At 42.3% G+C, this 15,817-nt stretch overlaps 1 protein-coding gene across 2 annotated transcripts in view; it reads right to left on the bottom strand.

Moving 5' to 3' along the window:
- The window catches only part of ATP11A (ATPase phospholipid transporting 11A), a 224,736-nt gene that overhangs the window by 39,068 nt on the left and 169,851 nt on the right, over window positions 1–15,817 (bottom strand). For both annotated transcript variants that reach the window (XM_089693567.1, XM_089693568.1), the window contains exons 20-25: window positions 13,982–14,156; window positions 5,756–5,858; window positions 2,858–3,003; window positions 2,715–2,774; window positions 2,393–2,520; window positions 1,082–1,217 (exon numbers count right to left, since the gene is read on the bottom strand). In XM_089693567.1, coding sequence (XP_089549693.1) covers window positions 1,082–1,217; window positions 2,393–2,520; window positions 2,715–2,774; window positions 2,858–3,003; window positions 5,756–5,858; window positions 13,982–14,156 — 748 coding nt within the window. The remainder of the gene's footprint in view (window positions 1–1,081; window positions 1,218–2,392; window positions 2,521–2,714; window positions 2,775–2,857; window positions 3,004–5,755; window positions 5,859–13,981; window positions 14,157–15,817) is intronic.

Here is a 15,817-nt window from a genome sequence, read left to right on the forward strand (position 1 = left end):
GAGAAATTCACACAACTTTAGCACATAGATAAGGATCTTTATTTTAGCCATGAAACTAATTTTCAAATCCTACAGAACTCCGCTGGCCAAACACAAAGCAAATTTTGTCCGGTTTCCAATGAACCACCATAAATCACTTCTTGGATTGACTGCCAGCACCCATTCCACCCCCTTCCATCAGAATTGGAAAATCGCCAGTTGTAAAATTGTAGGCCAAAGAGTGCATGTATCCAGAGGCAGATACTGTTTGGGTATTTTGACCGCCAGCAATGCTGCAGCAGGAGATTCATCCATCCGCACTGTTTAGCGTGGTTGAAGAAGTCTGTTAGATTTTCTTTTATTTGGTCTGCAGACTGGTGAAAAAAAAAAAATCTATGCACACATGGCCAGCTTAATTTTTTTTATTTTAAATAAAGCAGGGTACACATGTATCAAAATGTGGTTGTATGGAAACAGTTGAATTTTGAAGTGCATCCCACTCTGTTCAACAGAAGCCAATCTAATGCCCGGCTTCTGTGGAACAGTCCTGCTAGAAAACCAACGCAAGAGCCAATGACTGTAGTACTGATCTGCGTATTCTGTCAGAATACAATAGTGCTGCAGGGGAGATTCCTGAATCCACACCACTTGTGTGGATGCAGGGGTCTGTGAGTTTCTTTTTTTAGTTCAACCCACTGATTGAAAGAAAAAACGCTTGTATACCCACCTTAAGGATCCTTATCTCAGTTGTTAGCTTTGTGAATAGAGCCTTTATGTGTCTTGGTTTTTCATTTTTCAGGATCATTAATGTTAAAATAAACAGGATGTCTGTTGGGATACTGTAGCTATTTTAAACTAAATTGCTAAGTCAAACCATTATTTTCATGTAATAAAATGTAGAGATATAGCATATAAAATATGAGAGACTTGAGCTACAAACTCAACATGCAAAAATAAAATAAAAATAGCTTTATCAGAACTAAATTTGTTGTACGCCTATATATAAACATTATAGCAGCTAATAGAAGTATATACAAACATATAAAGGAGTATGGCACTAAAAACCACACTTTCTCTGCCGCAGATTTCCTTGAGCACTTACCTGCCCATTGCTAGTCACAGTGGCATTGTCAAATAGGAAGTAGGCCCCAAAGAAAAACACAACTGCATCAAACAGTCCCAGGAAGGTCCAGTAAATAAACAGACGCCACCGCAGCAGAGCATTCTTGGCAATATCCCTGTAAAAAAAAGAAAAAAGGAAACTAAAACAGGATGTTTGTTAAGCCTGTTTCATTGCTTCATATGGATCAATTCAACAAAGCAAGTTACATTGCAGAAATAAAACCAATTTATTTTTGTGCCAGAAAGTCAGAAACTTGAGTCAAAATATCCCATTTAAAATTATTTATAATACTAAGTATTTATATCTTTGCCAAAAATTAAATATCTAGTCTGCTATAGTCTTCTCACCACTTCTTTCTACCCTTTCTAGTCCCAAGCTGCCTTTGTTTAGGAATGTACAAATGTGACATTATATTCAAAATGTAGCATGTTCTAGAAATCTCAGACGTGTGTTCGGGTCAAGCCATACAACAGCATGGAAAGAAGCAAAAGAAAAGTAGGTTGGAGTGATTTTGGATAAACTGAGTTTGCTGAGAAAGTACAGCAGAAGCAGAAACTTTTGTCTATTGAGCTACTTTGCAACATTTGCTTAATAATAAAAACATTCTATTTTTTTTCCTATTTTAGAGGGTACAGGGATTCTTTCTGGGAGGGGCAGGTGTATTTAGTTCATTTCATTTAGCGTCTGCTGTACTCATGTTTTTTTTCTTTTTGTTTTTATGTCCATTTTTTACTTTTTTGTGAAGACATGTAAAACAATGAGCCTTAGCAAAAGAACAAGTTCAGGTTATAGGTCCAGTATAGCTGAAATAAGCTTCTGTAACCCTTAAAAGCCTTTAAAATGGTCATTGCACTCTTGGAAACCAAAAAGCCACCATCATTTTGCCTCCCCCATTGACTCTAATTTCACAAACAATGGCAACATTTTAAAAAAATCGCCAATTGTTCACTGAAATTTCAGGAAAATTAAAACTCTAATTTTCACTAATTACTGAAGAGGGGTGTGAACACTCGGTATATATTAAAACAAAAAAAAAAGCCATTAGTAGACAAACCTGTCTGTAGTTAATTCAAGGCAAAATCCCAATTCCAAAAATAGTTCTATTGTTGTTATCTATATTGTATTTATATTGCAGGTTTCCTTTATTATCTTAAAATGTATTCAGAAGTGTAATTACAGATGAAAGTATCATAATCTAAGATAAAAAATTGAATTCACTCAATACTTACATACACACACACACACACACACACACATATTCTTATTCAATGTACACTTTGTATAATATACCTGTATAACGTGGGATCTCTCTTCAACATTTCCATACTAACATGTTGCTCTATTAGACTATACAACAGTATAGGCAGTGAAGTGAAGCTGATATTGTACAGTGTTAGGTACGCAGTATCATATAAAGGCTGAAAAAAAAATAATTGCAGATTCAGATTGGTAACATGATAATTATAATATCTACTTTTCTCAATACTGAGTATGTAAAATGAGCTACAATCATTTTAACATAAGAAACTAGTTGGAGTTAAATGTATCAGTGCAGGATATGGAAACTATTATTTCTCCTGATCTGTTTTTATTTTTTTTTCTCATTACTGACCTGCTGGGAAAATCCACAGAAGAACTGGTATAAAAACTGGGGAAAGATAAAGCACACATTCTGAAATAAAAACAGAAGAAATTGGTGAAAAAACAAACTTGGGTTTGAGTTGCACGCAGTCATTGATAAAATGCGATCCTTACCTTATAAAAAAAGTACTGAACCAGCTCTGCTATTCTAACATAATAAAAATGACCATGAACAAGAAGCATCTTCTTTAAATGTTTAAATTTAGGTATTGCATAGTCACTGTTCCTGGCTGCCTGTCTTCCCTCTTTACCAATAATACCTGAAAAACAAAAGAAATTGCATTTACGGGAATGTATAGTCATTTAAATGATTTTTGAACAATAGACACCGGGTTCTTCAGTAGCCCCACTGGATAGCCAGCAAAGGGGACTTATGTGACATCCATCAGCATGGAGCCAAAGTACCTTTTGGGGAGGACCACTTTTTTGGGTAACCCCCCCATTCCCAGTGCAAAAGGACATGCAAGCTAGTATCACTACCGCACAGGGCTGCGTACGTCCTGCTTCCTTGCCATGGAGATACCATGCCCATTGTGCCATGCTAGGTAAAAAAGACAGACTTTGTTCAATGTTCAAACTGCGTAAAATAGAGAGAGATCAGGTCAATCAGAAAGGTGCTTCACTGGTGAAACCTTTCATTTTATAGCCCTTTGTTCCCAAGCATAATTTTGCAGTGCACTCTCTCTATGACCAGTATTTTTGCTCAAAAGTTGTCAAAGCAGTTCTATTACTAATGTCAGTATTCAAATAAAGATCATCCTGCAAACAAAAAAATGTACCTCTCAGTTTTTGCCCATGCCACTGATCTCTGCAGTAGTCAAGCTCCTGTCTCCCCTGCCATATACTGTGGTTCTGCCCACCAACCCCAGCTTCACTGAAAGTAATGTAAGGGCTACATCACACTAAATCAAAGTGGGGCACCAGGAGTGTTAGCAGTCCAGCAGTTTACTTTCACTACAGAAGAGATCGGCAGCCAGGATAGCATGAGACTTGAGTACTTTTCTGCAGATAACGAGTGGCATAGCGTGGACAGAGCCAAAAAGGTGGCCATACTGGGCAAAACATTTGTAAGAATTCAGGGTGGGAAATGCAGGAGATTTGTCTGTGTGCACTCCCGTTCTGGTTCTGTCAGTGGCACACTCCCTCCTCTCTCTCTGCCTTTAAGACTGTGTGGCCGGTTCTGCATCAGAGTGGGAAGAGTTGAGGAGAACAGGTGTTGAGCTCTCACAGAGTGCTGCTCAGTGCAGTTGAACATAGCTCTGAGCTCTCTTCTCCTTCCTCTGCTCCCTCCTCCCCAGGACCACCACCACCTGGCATGCTGTGCACTGGAAATCCTGCAACAACCAGTGAGCCTGGGTGGAAGGGGGTTATATGAAGTTGGGGTGCAAAATAGTGGGTGTATAGAGTTGGAGGGCACAATGAGGGGATGAAGGAAGTGCGGGTGCTCCCTCGAAGAGTGTATGGAGTGGGGGAGCAAAGGCAGGAGTGTGCATTACCTGAGGTGCATCTCATGGTAAGAAGAGGAAATGTTTGTAATAACTACCCCAATATCTGGGGGGACTGTACTGACTGTGATTGGGGGGGTTGTTAATGGGTGCACATAAAGGGTCGTATAGTTGGGAGGGTACAGTAAAGGGGATGCACACTCTGGGGACAGTGCTGTAGGTAGTATTGAGGTAGGTGGGACCCCTCACTCTAGATCACATCCTATGGGCTCCCCAGGGATGACGGGTGCCACACTGCCTACCAACCCTACTCCAAGGGGCAGTCTGGGCTAGAGCATTGTGCCTGACTACCCAACTGGACAGGGCCAAGGGCCACCCTGTGTTGGGGTTCTGCCAGCTGGATATCAGCCTCCAGTCTCTCCAGGTATACCAGAGGGCCAGCAGAGGCACCACTACAAGTGGTTTAGGAAGCTGGGCATGCAGGGAAACTCAATGTACAGATGTTGTACCCTATGTAATCAATCTCTTTCTCTCTTCTCTAGAGTGACAAATCACATTTCTCTGTCTGGCAATCCAATGGACATGTCTGGGTTGGGCGGTTGCCAGGAGATCGGTACTTGCCTGACTGCACTGTGCCAAGTGTAAAGTTTGGTGTAGGGGGGATTATGGTGTGGGGTTGTTTTTCAGGGGTTGGGCTTGGCCCCTTAGTTCCAGTGAAGGGACCTCTTAAGGCATCAGCATACCATGACATTTTGGACAATTTCATGCTCCCAACTATGTGAGAACAGTTTGGGGATGGCCCCTTCTTGTTCCAACATGACTGCACACCACTGCACAAAGCAAGGTCCATAAAGACATGGATGAGCAAGTTTGGGGTGGAGGAACTTGACCGGCCTGCACAGAGTCCTGACCTCAACCCGATATAACACCTTTGGGATGAATTAGAGCAGAGACTGCGAGCCAGGCCTTCTTGTCCGACATCAGTGCCTGACCTCACAAATGCACTTCTGGAAGAATGGTCAAACATTCCCATAGACACACTCCTAAACCTTGTGGACAGCCTTCCCAGAAGAGTTGAAGCTGTTATAGCTGCAAAGGGTAGGCCAACTCAATATTGAACCTTATGGACGAAGACTAGGATTCATTTAATGTTCATGTGTGTGTAAAGGCAAGCGTCCCAATACTTAGTTATATATTCTTACTTATATAGTCTATATATATTTGTGGAGGAAATGAGTGCAATACTTGCTTTGTACCGAGTGCTAGCAACCCATACTACGCCGCTGCAAGGAACAATTTATTTTCAACATTGGTTTTACCAACAGATTGCTTTAAACTGTTTTTTTTTTGTATGGTACTTTAGAGACACAATTAGTAACACAAAACTTCCACAGATCAATCATTATTTCCCTATTTTATTTCCATATATTAAATTGCTATTGTCCCAGTCCCACTTCTGTTTTTTACAGTAAAAAGAATGAAAAGAGAGGGGCTATTAGAAGATGGACTAAAATCATAAAATGTACACAGATATTTGGACTACACAGTACAGATACTCCAAACTTACCAATGCCAACATGTGCTTCAAGGATCATACTGACATCATTTGCACCATCTCCTATGGCCAGTGTAATTGGATGTTCTCTACATGTCTTTATTAGTTTGACGATCTATAAAACAATGAACAACTTTCTAACGCACCAAATTAAACATTTATGCCAATATATAAATAATCATCAATAAGAGCTGTAATAATATTTCATGCTCTTATGTTTGTGGCCGTGACTGATAATGTCTTCTAGTATAGGCCCCACCTTACTTGTTACACAATAACCTCTCTCTAGAGAACACCCCAAAATTCAATCAGTGGGTGGCCCTGTCGCCACCACTCTGCCCCACATTCTTCGAGTGAAAGACCTATTGTTGACCAAACAGGGCCTGCATCCAATGAAATGTGGGCCCTGTTCAGGTACTCTGACAATTGTAGCCACAGCAAGTGATTCATCCATCTGTGCTGTTTAGCATGGAAGGAGGAATCTGTTAGATTTTTGTTTTTCTGTAGTTCACAGGATGAACAATATAAATCTATGGGTATATGGCCAGCTTACTGACTCCACAGCTACAATTAGAATGCGTTGTTGCAGACTTCCTGCTGTCTGTTTAACTAAATTGTATTTAGTTTATTTTGTTTATTAATCACCTGGGGGAAAAGGAGATAGTTATACCCCACATAAGCTGCTAAGAGCATTAAGACCCACTTTAAATCTTGAGATAAATACATATATTATATATATATATATACACACACACACACACACACACACACATACATACACACACACAGTATTTCTATATATACAGATCAGAGAATGAAAAAAAATAAAGCTGCTCTGTTTCACCTAGCTACCCTACATACTAGCTTACTTGCCTTATGATTAAATTATAACATTCTCAATGGTTTCTACTTAGAGCAGTGTTTCTCAATTCCAGTCCTCATGGACCCCCAACAGGTCATGTTTTCAGGATTTCCATTATTTTGCACAGGTGATTTGATCAGTTTCACTGCCTTAGTAATTACCACAGCTGTTTCATCTGAGGGAAATCCTGAAAACATGACCTGTTGGGGGTCCATGAGGACTAGAGTTGAGAAACAATGACTTAGAGGTACCTGTGCTTGATTGTGGTTAACATTCAATACATAAAGCTTGGTAAAGGAATCGAGAAGGGTGCACAAAAAAAAAAAATTAATAAAAAAAACGAAAAAAAAAAAATAGCGAGAGGCAATTCTGTGGGCAAGAATTGTAATGTAAACGGTCAAGAGGAAAAGGCCTAGATTTGATCAAACTGACAAAATCCAGAACTGCCTAAACCAGGGGTCCTCAAACTATGGCCCGTGGGCCACATGCGGCCCGCTGAGGATATTTATCCGGCCCGCCGGCAGGGGCGTATTTGCCACGAGGAAGGGACACTAAGTACAGGGGTGGGCAGGGGGCTGCTGTATCTCACCTGGCTCTGGTCCCAGTCCCACGATGATCCAGTCCAGGAAGCGATGCTCCTTCATTCACTCCGGCCACTCCCTCACTCGATGCTCACGCTGCCGCTCGGCTGCGCCTCCTCTGCAGTGATTGGGCGCCAGAACTGTAGCTCAGGAAAGGCACACAGGCGGCTAATCACCTGCAAGGAGGTGGAGCCAAGCAGGCCTCACGAACATCGAGTGAGGGAGAGGCCAGAGTGAAGAAGGACAGCTGACAGGTAAGTGTGCCGTGCAGATGGTGCTGCTACAACCAGGTATGCTGGCTACAACAGCACCATGCTGGAGCAGGGGACAGCAAGTTACGTGTCATTGGTGTCAGTGGGAGGAATAGTGCCCCATCATTGGTGTCACTGATACTAATGATGGAGTATTATTCCTCCCACTGACACCAATGATGGGGCACTATTGCTCCCCCCACTGACACCAATGATGGGGCACTATACCTCCCCCCACTGACACCAACAATGGGGCACTATTCCACCCTCCACTGACACCAACGATGGAACACTATTCCTTCCCCCACTGACACCAATGATGGGGTACTATTCCTCCCACTGACACCAATGTTGGGACACTATCCCCCCCCCCACTGACACCAATGATGGGGCACTATTCCCCCCCACTGACACCAATGACGTACTATTCCTCCCACTGACAACAAAGATGGGGCACTATTCTTCCCACTGACACCAATGATGGGACACTATTCCTCCCACTGACACCAATGATGGGACACTATTTCTCCCATAGACACCAATGACGGGGCACTATCCCCCCCCACACTGACACCAACGATGGGGCACTATTCCTCCCCCCCCCACTGACACTAATGATGGGGCACTATTCCTGCCACTGACACCAATGACGGGGCACTATCCCCCCCCCCAACTGACACCAAAGATGGGGCACTATTCCTCCCCCCACTGACACCAACAATGGGGCACTATTCCTCCCCCCACTGACAATAATAATGGGGCACTATTCCTCCCACTGACACCAATGATGGGGCAGTTTCCTCCAACTGACACCAATGATGGGGCAGTATTCCTCCCACTGACACCAATGATAGGGCATGTTTCTTCAAACTGACACCAATGATGGGGCACGTTTCTTCTCACTGACACCAATGATGGGGCACTATTCCTCCCACTAACAGCAATGATTGGGCACTATTTCACTCCATAAGACACACTTGGGGGGAAATGTCTGTGCGTCCTATGGAGCGGCCGGCCCAGTATTCCCGCCGTCGTTGTATGTCCGCAGTCTCTGGTCATCTCCTGTACTGTGTCCGCAGTCTCTGGTCATCCCCTGTACTGTGTCCGCAGTCTCTGGTCATCCCCTGTACTGTGTTCGCAGTCTCTGGTCATCCCCTGTACTGTGTCCGCAGTCTCTGGTCATCTCCTGTACTGTGTCCGCAGTCTCTGGTCATCCCCTGTACTGTGTCCGCAGTCTCTGGTCATCCCCTGTACTGTGTCCGCAGTCTCTGGTCATCCCCTGTACTGTGTTCGCAGTCTCTGGTCATCCCCTGTACTGTCTCTGCAGTCTCTGGTCATCCCCTGTACTGTGTCCGCAGTCTCTGGTCATCCTCTGTACTGTGTCCGCAGTCTCTGGTCATCCCCTGTACTGTGTCCGCAGTCTCTGGTCATTTCCTGTAGTATGTCCGCAGTCTCTGGTCATCTCCTGTACTGTGTCCGCAGTCTCTGGTCATCTCCTGTACTGTGTCAGCAGTCTTTGGTCATCTCCTGTACTGTGTCCGCAGTCTCTGATCATCTCCTGTACTGTGTCCGCAGTCTCTGATCATCTCCTGTACTGTGTCCGCAGTCTCTGATCATCTCCTGTACTGTGTCCGCAGTCTCTGGTCATCTCCTGTAGTATGTCCGCAGTCTCTGGTCATCCCCTGTACTGTGTCCGCAGTCTCTGGTCATCCCCTGTACTGTGTCCGCAGTCTCTGGTCATCCCCTGTACTGTGTCCGCAGTCTCTGGTCATCCCCTGTACTATGTCTGCAATCTCTGGTCATCCCCTGTACTGTGTCCGCAGTCTCTGGTCATCCCCTGTACTATGTCTGCAATCTCTGGTCATCTCCTGTAGTATGTCCGCAGTCTCTGGTCATTTCCTGTACTGTGTCCGCAGTCTCTGGTCATTTCCTGTACTGTGTCCGCAGTCTCTGGTCATCTCCTATACTGTGTCCGCAGTCTCTGGTCATCTCCTGTACTGTGTCCGCAGTCTCTGGTCATCTCCTGTACTGTGTCCGCAGTCTCTGGTCATCTCCTGTACTGTGTCCGCAGTCTCTGGTCATCCCTGTACTGTGTCCGCAGTCTCTGGTCATCCCCTGTACTGTGTCCGCAGTCTCTGGTCATCCCCTGTACTGTGTTCGCAGTCTCTGGTCATCCCCTGTACTGTCTCTGCAGTCTCTGGTCATCCCCTGTACTGTGTCCGCAGTCTCTGGTCATCCTCTGTACTGTGTCCGCAGTCTCTGGTCATCCCCTGTACTGTGTCCGCAGTCTCTGGTCATTTCCTGTAGTATGTCCGCAGTCTCTGGTCATCTCCTGTACTGTGTCCGCAGTCTCTGGTCATCTCCTGTACTGTGTCAGCAGTCTTTGGTCATCTCCTGTACTGTGTCCGCAGTCTCTGATCATCTCCTGTACTGTGTCCGCAGTCTCTGATCATCTCCTGTACTGTGTCCGCAGTCTCTGGTCATCTCCTGTAGTATGTCCGCAGTCTCTGGTCATCCCCTGTACTGTGTCCGCAGTCTCTGGTCATCCCCTGTACTATGTCCGCAGTCTCTGGTCATCCCCTGTACTATGTCTGCAATCTCTGGTCATCCCCTGTACTGTGTCCGCAGTCTCTGGTCATTCCCTGTACTATGTCTGCAATCTCTGGTCATCCCCTGTACTGTGTCCGCAGTCTCTGGTCATCTCCTGTAGTATGTCCGCAGTCTCTGGTCATTTCCTGTACTGTGTCCGCAGTCTCTGGTCATTTCCTGTACTGTGTCCGCAGTCTCTGGTCATCTCCTATACTGTGTCCGCAGTCTCTGGTCATCTCCTGTACTGTGTCCGCAGTCTCTGGTCATCTCCTGTACTGTGTCCGCATTTGTTCATAGTTTTCTTTGAAACTATAGTCCAGCTCTCCAACGGTCTGAGGGACAGTGAACTGGCCCCGTGTTTAAAAAGTTTGAGGACCCCTGGCCTAAACTATCAACCCTTCACAAATGGCATTTTCTGATCATGCTACATGTTAACCTTTGAAGAGGATGGCTAAATCTTTAACTACAAAAAACAGATCCTTCAGTGCCAATTATGCATTATTTGAGTACCACAGCATACCCAAGTATATTGGCCCATATGCACCTCTTTATGTCCACAGTATACCCATATTTCTAGTGGCTACCATTTGGCAGGATAATCTATCATATCACAAATTTTGATGGTGAAATCAGTATAATCGAAATTTCCAAATCTGAATTTATCAGAATACTGTCTGAAGAGGAAATGACAGGTTGAGAACATGTATGTGTGATCAACAAGTCTCCAAAATGGCTTGATGCTTTGAAGCAAGGATCACATTCCTCTAGCTATATTTACAGCACCTTCTTGAATCCATGCCATAAGAAATTCAGGATGCTCTGGATATTTATTTATTTTTTTGACTGGGGAAACTTAAATACGGTACACTGAACAAAAAATCATGAAATAATTCCAGTTGTCAACTTATGTGTAGAAGTATAGGTGCAATGATTGGTTCAAGATCTTACAAACTTCTCCAATAGATCACATGAATTCAGCAGGGTCATTCCCTTCATGTCCCAAAGATGAATTACCCATTTATGTTGATGCAATGTACAGTGCTTATTGCACAAAGTAACCCATAGCAACTAATCAGACTATAATTTACAGTGATTCAATGCACATGCATCTGCCAGATCTAGGACCTGCCACTTCTGTTTTTTTTTTTTCTTCTTGTAAATATGCAGGCTCTGGGTCTGCATTTCTGATCCTTGCTTGCACTGACCTTAGAAAAGTATGCAGGACAAGACTTCACTAAGTGCATGCTTGTTACATGCATATGTGTGTTACAAATTGGAATATAGATTGGACTACACACAAGACTGCACAGTGCTGTGTTAAGAATACAAGGATTTATTTTGGATATATGGTAAATTAATACTTGAGTCTGTCCTTACCAATGTGCATGATTGAACTCAAGTTTAATACACTTGGGGATACATCAAAATACAGAGAATCACACCCACCACATTTTTGGATTGAGGATACTACTCTCAGTGCTGCATGTGATACTATACAGATCGATACATATGGGGTTAAACTTTACCTTCTTTTAAGAAGCAATTTGAGTCTGTGAATTTTGTATATTACACATTATGTCAATTGCCTAATTATGAAGGTTTTTCTTGTTTCAGGGAATATTTGTTCAAATATATCATAGCATGGTGACCAGGGACATTTATTACGGACCATGGTTTTTAGTATTTCACATGTGCAATAAAATGTATATATTTTGTTATAAACAGTTTCATTTCCTGTCTTTCTCTAGCATAATATATCTTGTATAACTAAGGGTTTTCCAATGAGCCCATATTTCAGGTGATTTCTTGTAGCTGGTTTACTTTGCATACTGCTATGGAATTTATCACAGTTTCACAGAAAAGTGTGTGGGTGTGCGATTATAATCTTTTAAATGTACACAATATAATTTTAAGGCACATTCACAGAAAACAATGTTACAACTTTAGTTTTTAAAATGTATCTCTTCTGTGTTCAGTCACTGTAACATGCAATCCAAAATTAAGTCACTAATGTTATTCTGTATGTTATTTAAGGCATGTACACTGCTTAAAAAAATTAAAGGAACATTTTGAAAACATATCAGATCTCAATGGAGAAAAATATAATGCTGAATATCTATACTGATATGGACTGGGTAATGTGTTAGAAATGTAAGGATGTCCCATTGTTTGTTGGAAATGAAAATGATCAACCTACAGAGAGGACTGAATTCAATGATGTCCTGAAAATCAAAGTGAAAAAATGATCCAGCAGGCTAGTCCATTTTGGTGAAATTTCATTACAGCAACTCAAAAAAGGTACTCCGTAGTATGTATGGCCCCTACGTGCTTGTACCCATGCCTGACAATGTCGGAGCATGCTCCTAATGAGATGACGGATTGTGTCCTGGGGTATTTCCTCCCAGGGGGCCATTCAATGGTATCAATTCCTTCATCCTCCAGGAACTGCCTGCATACTCTCGCCACATGAGACCAGGCATTGTTATGCACTAGGAGGAACCCCGGACCCACTGCACCAGCATAGGGTCTGACAATGGGTCCAAGAATTTCATCCTGATACCTAATGGCAGTCAGGGTGCCATTGTCTAGCCTGTAGAGGTCTGTGCATTCCTCCATGGATATGACTCCCCAGACCATCACTGACCCACCACCAAAATGGTCATGCTGAATGATGTTACAGGCAGCATAACGTTCTCCATGGCTTCTCCAGACCCTTTCACATCTGTCACGTGTGCTCATGGTGAACCTGCTCTCATCTGTGAAAAGCACAGAGCTCCAGTAGCTCTATGGTACCAGGCAGTGATCACAGGGCCCACTAGAGGACATTGGTCCCTCAGGCCATACTCACAAAGTCTGTTTCTGATTGTTTGATCAGAGATGTGTGCAGAATCATGTATATTTACAAGGGATTGTGCACTTACAGATAGAAAATTTCATTTATATAAAGCGTTGCATGACCGCGCAATTATCAATTAAAATAACGCAGTGTTGTATAGCAAAAAATGGCCTGGTCAGGAAGGTGGGTAAATATTCCAGAGGCCAAGAGGTTTTTTTATGTGCGCACATTACTACTGTACATGTGTTAAATACAGCGTGCTTATATCAGTAACCCAACTCTGGGTTCTGGGGTTATGTGTACTGAAATGGATTCAGGAATAAAAAAAACAGCAAACATTTTTGCCATATGCTTGATCTAGCCTGGTTACTGCTAATTCTTGGCATACTACATATGTAGGGTTGCCAGGGCTGCAAAAACTCATTGTTGCATTATGCCACATTGCACTGTTGGCCTTGACCAATTGAGTGATTTATACCCCTGCTACAGCGATGATAGGTTGCTTGCTCTTCCACTCCTCCTTTCAAGCCTTTCTCTGAATGGACAAGGGGAAGGGACAAGGGGAAGGGACAAGGGGAAGGGAGAGCAGATGAACATAAGGATCCCACCTTGTCCACTTTGATCACTGTATGGGTGGCAGAATTTACAGCAGCTGAGTCAGAAATTGAAAGCCAACAATGTGGAAAGTGGCATAATACAATTTTTTGCATCACCAGCAACCCACACTGTACATTTGTATTTTAAAAATTAGAGATAATGAAGCTGGACCCAGCACATGGCAAAAAATACTTTTCTGGGAGTTCTGTAGCAGATTTTTTGTTAACATTACTTTAACTATATATACAGTATAGTATCTCTGAACATTTGCCTAGCTCCACTGAAATGGTTAGCAGCTCATATATGCAGATTGAAATACCACAGCAACGCAATGAGTAAGAAGACCATTAATTTGAACCAAAAACCCCCCCAAAAAGCAGAATATACATTTATCTGATCTGGTTATAAGTATCCTGCATACTGGGAATCCAGCTGTTCAGTGAGTTTAACACCACTGTGCTGACCCACAGTGAAGAAGTTTTTTTTGTTTTTTTTTTAACTAAAAACTTGAAGGCTCAGTACCTGTGCTTTCTGCAAAGGGGCCATCCGGCAACACAGAACGGCACTGCAGTTCCTGCAGATATCGAGGAAAACCTCTCTGTAGTTTGTAGAGCTCCCATCTTCTCTAGGTTTCATTATTAATGAAAGTGCGGCTCCATCAATAATTAAACCGTAATCTTGGAAATCGGCTGAAAACCTATACCACGTTGAAGAAAAACAAAATGAAAGGTATCAGTATGATTCTGCAGCTGTCTACTCCAAGTCATTTACTTAATGGAAACAAGAACTGTGTATCCGGTCTAGTCGGCCCAGCAGATGGTTGGGCACTTGGCTTAATTATAAGACAAGTATTACAAAACATTGAGATCTGTTGTGATAGTTCTCTCATTAACCTCCATGGTTATAGTTGAAGATGAATGGGAGATGTTTCCAATCGTCTATCCTGTTGTATGGCCTATCACAGTGGCTAAGTAGCCTGGCGCTCTGAGTTCAGTTTCCACCAGGGATCTTATCTCAACAGAGTTTGTATGTTCTTCCTGTGTTTCCATAGGTTTATTTCAAGTGGTCTGGCTTTGTCACACAATCCAAAAACATACTGGTAGGTAAATCGAATGCCAACTAAACTGGTCTGTGTGTGGGTGTATCAGTGTCTGTTCAACTATAATATAAGGAGTAGATTAGGGAAAGGACTGGTGTGAGTACTTGGCTAAGTACTATACCAATGGATAAGATACACAGAAATAGGACACCAGTAACTTTTTCAGAGTACAATCCAAGGTGTGGATGACATGTGCATTTTATTGTTTACAACTCAAAACAATATAGTCAAATAGGATATGTTGAGAAAGATCTAAAATGAATCAAAAAGCCCTCTAACAGAATTAATCCAAAGCACAGTAAAGCTCATCCCAAAATAAAAGGATTGTCCCTCACTCTAGGACATTGGGAGAGCTGAGCAAATAAATTCCTCTATGCCTCAACACCACAATAACAATAAGATTCAGAACTACCAGTGTGTGTACTGCAAATAAAGCCTAATATTGTAGAGCCATCAACCATCCAAACTGCATCTAGACTATCATAGACTTGGCCATCTTTAGTGCAGTATATGAACACTTAGCTTCTATAGTTAAGAATTGTAACAATACTCTAATGTAAATGTACAAGATTGGTATAGACTACCAGTTCAAGAAATGTTACACATAATATTTGCATTTGTATTCCTGACAATCTACATCTTCAGTAAATTTAGCAATGTTTCTTTGTGAAAAAAAATGTATTTGCAAAGACCTTCCTGGCAAAGCACTAACTGCCCTTCAAGAAAAATGAATTTTACAGGGTAAAATAAGAAATAATAGAACCTCTACAGTGAATTAAAAAATATCAGAGATGGTATTGGACTTGCATGACCTATACAAAACACTTAGCCTGCATTCTATACATATACAGCTGGTAAAATCTGTCAGCAGGGCTGTTCTCATGTCCAGTAAAGAATGTTTTCATGAGGTCTCTCATGCTCTTTGCGCATGATTCATGGGTCACTTAGTTCATACATCATCAGCTAAAATTGAGAGTAGTATTGTATGATCTAACTGTACAATTTCTTTACAAACTCATTTAGGATTTCACAACAGAAATGTTGTGCAAAGGTCTATTGAAATCAAGTTATTCAATTTAATTCCATTAAATTGATATTGATAAATTTAATGACTTCAGCTTTTACCATATGACTAGCTTCAGATACTGGTGCAACTATGCTGGCTTAGGACTTTACATACTAGTGACATGTTGTATTTAGCATAGTTAGACCATAGTTACAGGAATGCAGCCTTTAGTGATTAAGGCCCCTTTAATATG

This window comes from Staurois parvus, unplaced genomic scaffold, assembly GCF_062004578.1.
Source record: "Staurois parvus isolate SC_StPar_1 unplaced genomic scaffold, SC_StPar_1.0 ptg000634l, whole genome shotgun sequence".
NCBI classification, from domain to species: Eukaryota; Metazoa; Chordata; class Amphibia; order Anura; family Ranidae; genus Staurois; species Staurois parvus.